This window comes from Polyodon spathula, unplaced genomic scaffold (assembly GCF_017654505.1).
Source record: "Polyodon spathula isolate WHYD16114869_AA unplaced genomic scaffold, ASM1765450v1 scaffolds_695, whole genome shotgun sequence".
In the NCBI taxonomy this organism is placed as follows: Eukaryota; Metazoa; Chordata; class Actinopteri; order Acipenseriformes; family Polyodontidae; genus Polyodon; species Polyodon spathula.
Window position 1 is genome coordinate 1 of NW_024472184.1, and position 10,528 is coordinate 10,528.

Consider the following 10,528-nt stretch of genomic DNA (forward strand, 5'->3'; position numbering starts at 1 on the left):
TGCAGTTCTATTTCCACAATCTTCTTCTGAAAGGGAATAAAGCTGTAAATGTTACCCATATAAATATTCACGTAGTGTTTCTGTAGTTTACTTTCTAAACGGTTTGTCATTAGCTTTGTAATACAGTTTTATTTTATAGACAACAAAAATGCTAATTGCTGAATACGGTTACACAGATAATATAGAGTTTAAACACGTAATACAGGAGTTGCAATATGTTTCATAGTGGCCCACAGTAAATGTGTTTACGGCAACAGGTGATAGATGCGCATCTGACTCCTTTGAGATCAGCAATGCTCAGCGGATGAGGCTAATTACCAGCGCTTGTCTAAACTCGCAGTACCACTTAGAAAAGAGGATTCCTTGTTTTATCTATCTATCTATCTATCTATATATATATCTATCTATATATAAGATAGATATGAGATAGATAATAGATATATATATAATATATATGATATATATATATATTATATATTTATATGAATATCTATATATAGATTTTACACCTGAAGCAATTATATATTAAGGAAACGATTTGATTTAGTAATATTGATATTCAATTCATATATAAATGGCACCAGTATTGACTGCCTATATAAGATGGGAAAGAAGATGCAATTACATTAAAGGATATCTAATTTGGCAGAACAATTTAATAGGATTCTGAAGGGTTTTTATTATGCAGCTGATTATCAACAACACATGCAACATGTCATTTTAAAGTTGAAATAATAGAACACCTTTTAAAAAAATCATACATTTCCACTCAAAATAAAGTAAATTGTAAACTAGTACACAGCTTACCTGCCCCCACAGTGATGTGCGGTAGAACAGTGAAGATAAATACAAGAAATAGTTGCATCATGTTTTATTTCTCTCTGTTGTATCGATTCAATGCAAGTGTAGACTGAGTTGTTTAGTGTGCTCACATTTCTGCTGAGGCTTTTATATCTTCAAGGTCTGACCTGGTTCCATACAAAGTAGCTCCTCCTCTTGCCTTGTCTCTGATAGCTAAGACTTTCTGATAACCAATTCTCTGAAAGTGCTATTAATAATTTTAATTGCCCTATAAAATGTATCAAGTACACGTGTTCAATACCATTCATACAATACACCCGAACATTGCTGTTATAATACTACTTTCGTATAAATGATATGAACTATATTATAAAATATCCCTCAATTGATTACAGTTTATTTTCTCTGAAATATTGCACATATTAAATATTTTATTATCTGATCATACAAGAATGATTCGCATATCTTAATACTTTTAATTGTGTATATGTATAAATTGATTAACTGTTTGTGTGTGTGTGTGTGTGTGTGTGTGTGTGTGTGTGTGTGTGTTTACACACACTGGCATGACCTAAATCACAAGCCAGTTTCCAATATCTGCCCCGAATTTAACACGTGGTATGCAGATATTTAAAACGCAGAAGTGTAGGGAGCTTCCTGGTACATAATTACTATCAATAAACCAAAACGAATGTGCTTTTTGTCCGTTCCGATTCTTATATGAAGGAGTTGTAAAATGCACTTCTCTCTGCTTATCACTAATGACACAGCTTCATGACACAGTACAATAATCAGCATGAACGGAACAACTCCAGTTACATAATAATTATATTACAAGTGGGTGTCTAGATGAGAAAACAGCGACCTCTACTGTCAAGGCCAATGCAGTAGTTGGTTCTGCTTCTGGGTTACAATTCAAACACGCACGCCTTATCAAGATGATCTACATTCTTAATTCCCAAATGAATATTAGGTATCATGTTCCGTTGATAAAAAATAACCATATGGAGTTATAATTTGATACATCCTAAGAACGAATACTTTTCAGTTAAGAGGTACTGGATTGAAGATTTTAAAATAACAATGACACCTAGTGGCCGGTAAGGTTATGTATCATAATTAATAGGATTTTTATATTATTATTTGTCGTATGTTAATACAGTATCTGTAACCCATCCTTATTTTATTTACTTATTTATTTTTATTGTCAAACAAACAAAAAACTAAAATGTGTTTAAGATATGCTACATACGATTCATTTTCAGTTATAAACATTTGGTTATACAGGGTAGCTTTTTTAAAGAGAGTTAGAAAATGAGAAACACACACTCGTTATATGGTTTAGTTAGTGGACTATAGATAAATAAACCTATCAACAGAGATATTAGTACTCAATTTAATTTTCCCATTTTACTTTCTACTATGAAAACAAGATTTCATTAACTTTGTATTCTCTCCTCTATTAAAACCGTGCAGAATTAAGCACCAATAAAGATTTTGATATATTTTATTACGGGCGTTTTAATAATGCTTGTCTATCATTAAATATAGGCTATATTAATGTATTCCATTAGCCCAACAAAACATGTACTGTGTAAATATTTAAACTTTTTGATATGTATATATATATATATATATACTGAAGTTAAGATAACAGATTAAAGTGTTTTTTTTTTTTTTTTTTTAATTAAAGAAAGCTCGTTATTTATCAATTGCTGATTTAAATGTATTTCCTCGTCTCTCTGAACCCACAGTTTGATATCGTTGAGGTTCGTTGCATATTTGTTTTTTTAATGGAGTTTTCCTAAAACGTCACAGCCTGCGTGTTGGCTTGGTAGATTTAAAAAAAAAAAAATTATCACTAAAATCATTATACCCATGATAATGGTTTAATATTTAACAGGTGGTATATGACGCTATACATCTCATTTGCCCTCACCATTATAGGGAGTTATTAAATCCTAACACATGACGCTATAAAAAGAGTTTGCCTGTCTGTTAACAATTTAATAAATCTGCGAATATTTCATTTAAATCTGTATAGCAGTAACGCGTTTGAATATGAACTGCACTGACGCGAACACGACTGATCCCTGGAGCTCGGAGCTGGTCCTGGCGCTCGGAATATTTCAAGTTCTTACTAACTTGACAGCAGTGGCGTGCAACTGCGCTGTGATCGTTACGATACTGCATGGAAAACATTTCCGTCGACCCATCTACATTTTATTCTGCAGTTTGGCATCCTCGGATCTGCTGACGAGTATCTCAGGTCTATGGGTGTCTTTGCTGTTCATAGAGAAACCAGAAAGCACCATTTACGGCTCTGAAGATCTTCTCCGAGTTTATTCGATGAATGCGATCGGTTTGCTGGCAACGATTTACAATTTGATGAGCATTGGAATCGAACGCTACCTCACAGTTTCTAGTTGGGCAAATTTGAGATTTAAAGTTTCGAAAAGGCAAAGTCTTACGGCGGTGTTGGTTAACTGGGGACTCGCCCTCCTGTTAGGCAGTCTGCCGCTTTTAGGATGGAACTGTAGTGAGCTAGGAATGACCTCCAATTTATATAACCCACTTTGTATAGACTACCTGGTTTTTATTACAGTTCCGACCGGTATGGTTGCTTTTGGGTGTATTTTCGTTACCTATGTTGCAATAATAGCAATACTGAAAAAGCAGAAAACGAGACTCGCCGCACACGATTTTCCAAATAATAAAAGGCCTACCTACAGACCAGCTGAAGACCGTGTGACAAGAACGAGTATCGCAATTTGGATCCTGACAGCTGTGTCCTACTTGCCGTTTTTCGTTGGCGTCCTGTGGGATGCTTGCACTGCTGTCTGTCCTCAAAAACTGAAATTGGGAGTTTTTATTTTCAGAAATGTAGCGTCCGTCATGTTCACTGTAAACGCGATTGGGAACCCAATCATTTATACTCTGAAAGCAAAAAACTTCAGGAGTGCTCTAAATTCATTGCGATGCGCATCCAAAGACAACCGAGTTCATGTGCGCACTGTTGAGGGTAATTAATATGCCGGGCTGCCCATTGTCTCTGAATCAACACCGGCTTTGAAAATGGGACGATTTCCCGTGTTTCAGCACCTTACTCACCGTGGACAGAAACGTTCGACATTTCAGGACCCTGGTCAGCGACCGCTGAATGACACGCAGTCTTTATATCTGCCGTATACTGTACTGTAGAGTTGGAGACAAGTCCTTGTATTTTCATAATATTGTTGACTACTGATTTATTTGTATTAAAAGCCTATATTGATAATTATTTACTCCTGATATTCTTCATTGTTAAACGTATTATTATTATTATTATTATTATTATTATTATTATTATTATTATTGAAGATCACGCTTGAATTGAAGTTGTTATAATTTGGAAAATGTGCGTTATATGTTTGCATACTTATATGTAGCCAAGGACAATACCAGAGCTTGAGAAACCTTGAGCTAGCCCCAGTGGTCTCCTACCCTGGTCTTGGAGGTCCGATGCCACTCCTTGTTCCAATTCTACCCTTACCCTAACACTAAATTACTTAATTGGACACCGGCCCTCCAGGACCAGGGTTGGAGACCCCTGCTCTATAACGATGTTTATTAAATATCTGCATATTTCAAATTGAAGTGCAAAATGCCAGGAATGTGTTAATAAGTGATACGCAACTGAATAAAAAAAATATGTTTAGCGGACCAAGCATTGTAAACAGTCAGATTCCAAAAGCTATTTCATATACAATAAATCAAATTATAAACTACAAAGGCAACGGTGTGCTATTAAAAAGCTCTCTTCATAATTCATTGTTTTATTTTTTTGTGTGTGTTTCTGTTTTCTGAGTCTGGTCTCAGGTAGTGTAGGATTTCTGTCTCATGCTTATCTGTGTAAATCTGCGTTTATTAAAGCATTTAAAACAACACTTTCGAGATGAAGTTCGTTTTTAAAGCCAGCAACACATTTCTTATAGGAAACTCTGCGAGTGTGTGTGTGTGTGTAAAGATACAGTGTAATGTTCGTGTCCCTGCTATCTCTGTATAGCCTATAGTCAAATCAAACAAAACGAATGTACTGTCGGCCTAATTAGAAAAAAAAAAAAAAGCTGTTTGTATCAGTGGTTTATTTACTCACGATATTTGAATTGTTCCCTTAACAGTTTCTAGCAATATTAAGCTTTTTTTAATCATATTTGTATCAAAGTCTGCAAAGCTACATTGCTATGCTCACCATTACCAGTGTTGATTTTAGAAGATAAAGTATAGCAACCGATAAATGTAACAATATAGCATTTAAACATCATTACCTTTTTTTTGTAAGTTAATAAACAACATATGGTTTAATTTCCTCGAAGAAAAACATGGGGACTGTTTTTAATAGCAACAAGAAAAAAAAAGAAGAAATCGCGTTTTACTGCTTTTATCAAGGGTATATTATTGATCAAAATATTATTGGATCTTCAAGGCACCGCCCTAAGAAAACCAATCCACCGCCCGGGTGTATTGGTTGTGCGGCAGTATTTAGATCTGCCGTTCGTGTTTAGATTTATAAATATATAATATATCGCTTTTTAGAAGTAAAACGAAAGACAGAAAAAATAAAGATAATTCTAACCCGTTATACATTTAAATCTTTCAAAGTAAGACACTATGAAGACGCTTTATGAATGCATGTAGCTATCAGTTTACAGGGACGTGTGTGACCGGGGAGGGGCGAAAGTTGAGTAAACAGTCAGCCCGACTCGACTCCAGCGAGCGGGGTGCTTGTGCTACACGTGGAGGGAATTTAAGATTACTGATTGTGTACATTTATTTTTCGCCATGCAGATCTGCAGTGTTTGTAACGAAGGGCTGCCGAAATATCGCTGCCCGGGCTGTTTGATCAGATAGTAAGTATGAGTAAGCATAATGCCATATGTTGAATAATATTCATGTTTTGATCCAGTGCGGCCTCGGACTTGCCTGAATAGCAGGCCGACTGTGGGACCTGGCTTGGGGCACGCCATAGCTCAGCAGTAGTTTACAAACACGCGTGGTCTTTAAAGAGCCAAGTGTTACACGTCAACAGAAATCTATATGAAACAGGTTTGCATTTATCTACAGTATTGTTTGTAACTTTAAAGTTACAGCGCAATGTTTTCGACTAGAATCAGTTGCAGTGTTACTGGCGACAGCATTTTGTAGGTGTTCCTTTTAGTAAAAATCCTGACGTCAATAAGAAACCCCCAAAACATCAGAGCTGAAGAACGAGACATTTACTTTTTAGTTTTGTTTCTTGTAGAATTGAAATAAACCATAAAGCTGAGGGAACAAGAAACGACTTTTTCAAGAACACCGTGGCTTGAAACCTGAGGCAACGTTGCTGTATCAAACCTTAAGTCTCCCCTGGTGTGCCATGCAGTGGCCTGTAACCTAGTGTCCTCCTGAAACCAAAACACAAAGTCGCTTTGTGTTCCCTGGGCTTTAGTGTCAGGAAAACTCATATGTAGTACTAACAAATGTTTTCATTATTATAAGAGTAAAATATAAATACATAAGAAACCAATCACTAAAATAAGAAACCAAACTTCAAGTTCTGTTCCATACACAATGTTTGATATTTTTGGTTTGTAATGTGTCCTCCTGCCCTTTCTCGTTACAGTTGCTCGCTGAATTGCTACAAGAAACATAAAGGTACCATACAAACAACTGGCTGCTGTTACATTTGTTTTAAACACAGTTGCTATTTTTGTACTATTTCCATCATGTTGCATGCATACATGTAAAGTACCTATATTGATCTGAAGTATCCTGTGACTTTTCATTTGTAAACAGGACCATTGATCATATGTAACTTGAAACAAAATACACTTATCAATAATCAATCATTTTTTTCCTACCTGAAAATAACTAGAATTGAGCCATTCGTGTGGAATTACCCAAACTTAACAGTGTGGATAGTAACCCTAATATATGATCTAATTGTAACTCATAATCGTATCAATTACACAGATGAGTGTATACCAAAGAAAGACAATGAGAAAAAGACTGAACAATCAGAATTGCCCCCCGCACTACGGGAAATGAGACAAGCGGAGAGTACAGGTAAGCAGACAATTCTACGTTTGTAGTACTTCATGTAGTACGTATGTCCAACCTTGTTATATAGACGCAATTTGAAACCTGGTAGCAGAATTGACTGCTCATGTTTTTTCATACTGTGTACTGTTGACATACATTTCAGAAATCTGTTAAAATGGTTGCAGGTATGTGATGCAGTGTACGGTAGCTGTACTAAAAGGGTCCTTGCTGTGCTATTCAATACTGTTCTGATTAGCCACTCCCTCCCCATTGTAGAAAGCAGGTGGTCTGTTGAAGATCTCCTTGAAGAAGATGAAGAATCAGACAGAGTTCCTTTGCAGCAGCTCGCCCGTTTAGGTATGTGAATGGACCGTTTCTGTGTTTATAGATTACATCTCATCCTGTGTGTTAACCAGTTACAGGTTGGGATTCAAGTGCCTCATTCAAAAGCACAGGTTCCAGAGCCCTGTTGAGCTCGGCATGTAAAAGCTGCATGTTCCGTTTTTGGATTCAAAACGGATTATTTCCTTGTGTGTGTAAACATCGTAGAAGACATTACTGCCTGGAACGTGGTCTGCTGTCGTTTTAATGTTACAAATGGTAAGGAGTGAGTGGTGTTATAAAAGGCCATTCCTAATATAAAACTGGTAAAACACAGAAACCCATTTCTACCACGTGGTTATAATTAGGTTTTATTTTAGGTGTTACACGTTATAATTAACAACAGGCTCCGTGTTGGTAGCAAAAGTAAACTTGGTACCGTAGATCCGGCTACTTGGTTTGCATGTGTGACAACTATCACTTAAAGTGAAAGCATTGTTTTAGTGTGATGGAATATCCAGATACCGCTTTCAAACTTGTAAAGTTCAAACTGATTAATGGTTCGGTCATCCTTGCCCATATGGTTTTTATGTCCTTGCTGGTAACTGGAAGTTTAAATGAATGGATTATTCCAACTAAAGTTGTGTATTTTTTCACCCCTCTCAGGTGAATGTGAAGCTGTGAAAGCCCTGCTCTATAATCCTCATCTCAGACAGTTATTGCGAACAGTAGACAAAGCCGAGGGTAAAGAAAGCATCATGAAGGAAGCCATGCAGGAGCCTCTGTTTGTGGAGTTTGCAGATCAGTGTCTGAGAGTCATTGAGCCTCCAGAAAAAAAAACTGCCATTCCCACCGACCAACTCACGTGCTAATTCTTCATTTTCTTTTGTATATTTAAAACAAATTAAAAAAATACAACAAAACTTTAATTTGTTAAGTAATTACTGAACCCTGCTCATCCCGTCTGAGTGCTACACTGTAGCTGGCCCAGTTATGTCTTAGGAGTTTAGTTTTGGATTTACACTGGTCTCCTGTCTCTCGGGTTGCATTTTTTAATCTGGCGTTCTTTCTGTTATTAGCAAAGCACTGCAACTAGTTATGAGATTTTGCACTGTGTGAAAATGTAGCTTAAAGAAAAAACGCTGTTTATTAATACAATTTATTGCTCTTCCCTTTTATATATAAAACAAATCAATAAAGACTTGTATTTAAACATCAATTTACTTTAAATCAATTTAAATCAAGCAAATCAAAGCTGTATGAATTCCAGTTCAAATACATACCAAAATATTGGTCTGAAAATGTGTAGTGTTTTTATACAACAGCTTTATAAACGTCAATGCAATTGACCTGATCCGAAAACATTAGCTGCAGTTACAGTGCAGAGTCAAGTGTGCGCAAACCCTGATACAACTGAACGGCTATTTTTGGCTTTAAGAATATAATATGATGGGTAATAAGTCAAAGTTTAATTATTTCAAGAACTATAATTATATCATGGTTTAACTGTTGTTTTAACAAAGGCACTCTAGAGGGAATTACCTCTCTAGTCCAAATATATATATATATATATATATAAAGCAGCAGTTTGAATAAATATTGCCATGCTCCTGTTTTTTTTGCTTATGTAGTTGTTCTCATGCACATAATATGCTCCCTCCCCCCATTACATATCTACAAAAGGATTTACATTTTAAACAGCATGCTGTAGTATTGTCATTTTTTTTTTTTTTTTTGTAAAACTGAACGTAAGCTTTCATGTCTCGGATGTCATCCATCCACCCACTTGTCAAAAACTGAAAATCTAACAAATAAGGGTTCAGTTAAAACAAAAGAACAGAAATAACAAAATATATGTATGAAAAATACAACATCATTTCAGCTGCTAATACTAACATAAATAGGTAGCTTCAAGTTTATTGCTTCAATCAATGGCCCTGAGGTGAAGGCACTTGGTGAAACATTGATTTAACCTGATTGAATCTGTAGAGTAAATACTGTAGTTTTATTGGTATAGTGTTGTGTGTTATAGGCAGCTAGAGCAAAGTGATATATATTTATCAATAAGGCAGCAATACAGTGATGCAGGAAGGCAGCTTGTAGTGTAGACAGCAATCATGTTTTTTCAAGTAAAATCTGGTTATAGCCAGTGATATGATCACTTTTCTTTCCTGGACAAACATCAGCATAAAGCAAGGGGGATCGTCCGAGATGCAACTTGATGGTTTCCTAAGGGGTAAAAAAAAGGAAGCAGGCCTACATGTTAGCGACTGAAACTATTTGTATACATTTTACCCCTGAGATAATATACTTTAAAAACACAAACTGGAGCACAGTCTGTGTCATTTCAACAAAGAATTTCATCTGTATTTTTCACCAAGGTAAAAACAAGGTTCTTGATAGGTGGGTAATACATACATTAAAATAGATCTAAAACTTTCTTACTTGCGGTGGTGCTCTTATTGATGCAACTCCCTGACCAAACTGGTTGGTCTCCACTTTGTAGTTTGCATTCCTGAATGAGAGCTTTAAGCAGGCCAGCAGAGACATGACTTTCTGCAGCCCACTGGCAGTGACAGGCATGCTGAGGTAGGGGGCTGAAGAAAGGGCCAGGCCAAAGGGCCACGACTGGACCAGCACAGGCTCCTGGGCTTGAGGTGTGCCTGCTGATGACATCCGTGTGAAACCTTTAACAGCTCTGACTGGAGACCCCTGCACAGATACCAGCTGCTCTTCAATCTCCGCGGTGTCGTCCAGCTCTGCTGCGGCCAAGGCATCCATCAGGGTCTAAACAGAGAAACAGCTGTTTCATCCACTGAAGCATGCATGGATATTCAAGTCTGAACAGTGCATGTTTTCTGAATGTTATATTACTGTGTATTCAGTCTGAATCAAGTTCCCTCTAGCTCAGGGGTCTCCAGCCCTGGTCCTGGAGAGCCCCGATCCAGCAAGTTTTATAGGTGCCTTTACATCATCAGTGGCTAAAGATCTGAAACACCTGACTAAGAAGGCAATAATTACTTCAATTAAGTAACAGATTGGTTGAAACGAAAACCAGCAGCCACAGTAGCTCTCCAGGACCAGGGTTGGAGACCCCTGCCTGAGACCACACCAGTCTGGTCTTACAGGGACATTTATTTACACACTGTACAGTACTGTTCAGTAGGAGTAGTGTACAGTGAAATGATTGGGGTAGCAAGCAACCCCCCCCACCCCAAAATAGAAACAGAGTGGTGTCTGCAAGCGCTTTTGGATTATGAACTTACTCTCCATGTTCTCCAAGCCCTCTGAATAACTTCAGCTGCTTTGTGCCTTCTTGCGATCCATCTTCTTGTTAACCAGGACC

The 10,528-nt window shown here is 36.9% G+C and overlaps 2 protein-coding genes across 2 annotated transcripts; one reads left to right on the forward strand and one right to left on the reverse strand.

Moving 5' to 3' along the window:
- The first annotated feature begins 5,374 nt into the window (after positions 1-5,374).
- Positions 5,375-8,105, forward strand: LOC121308422 (zinc finger HIT domain-containing protein 3-like). Its single transcript, XM_041240802.1, has 5 exons — positions 5,375-5,690; positions 6,443-6,474; positions 6,793-6,885; positions 7,138-7,218; positions 7,849-8,105. The coding sequence occupies exons 1-5, from the start codon at positions 5,623-5,625 to the stop codon at positions 8,052-8,054; spliced, it is 480 nt and encodes a 159-aa protein (XP_041096736.1). The 5' UTR covers positions 5,375-5,622; the 3' UTR covers positions 8,055-8,105.
- Positions 8,106-9,012: 907 nt separating this feature from the next.
- Positions 9,013-10,522, reverse strand: LOC121308423 (unconventional myosin-XIX-like). Its single transcript, XM_041240804.1, has 3 exons — positions 10,449-10,522; positions 9,628-9,969; positions 9,013-9,411 (listed from the first exon to the last, which is right to left on the reverse strand). Exons 2-3 carry the CDS (start codon positions 9,961-9,963, stop codon positions 9,298-9,300), a joined length of 450 nt encoding a protein of 149 aa, XP_041096738.1. The 5' UTR covers positions 9,964-9,969; positions 10,449-10,522; the 3' UTR covers positions 9,013-9,297.
- Positions 10,523-10,528: the final 6 nt, after the last annotated feature.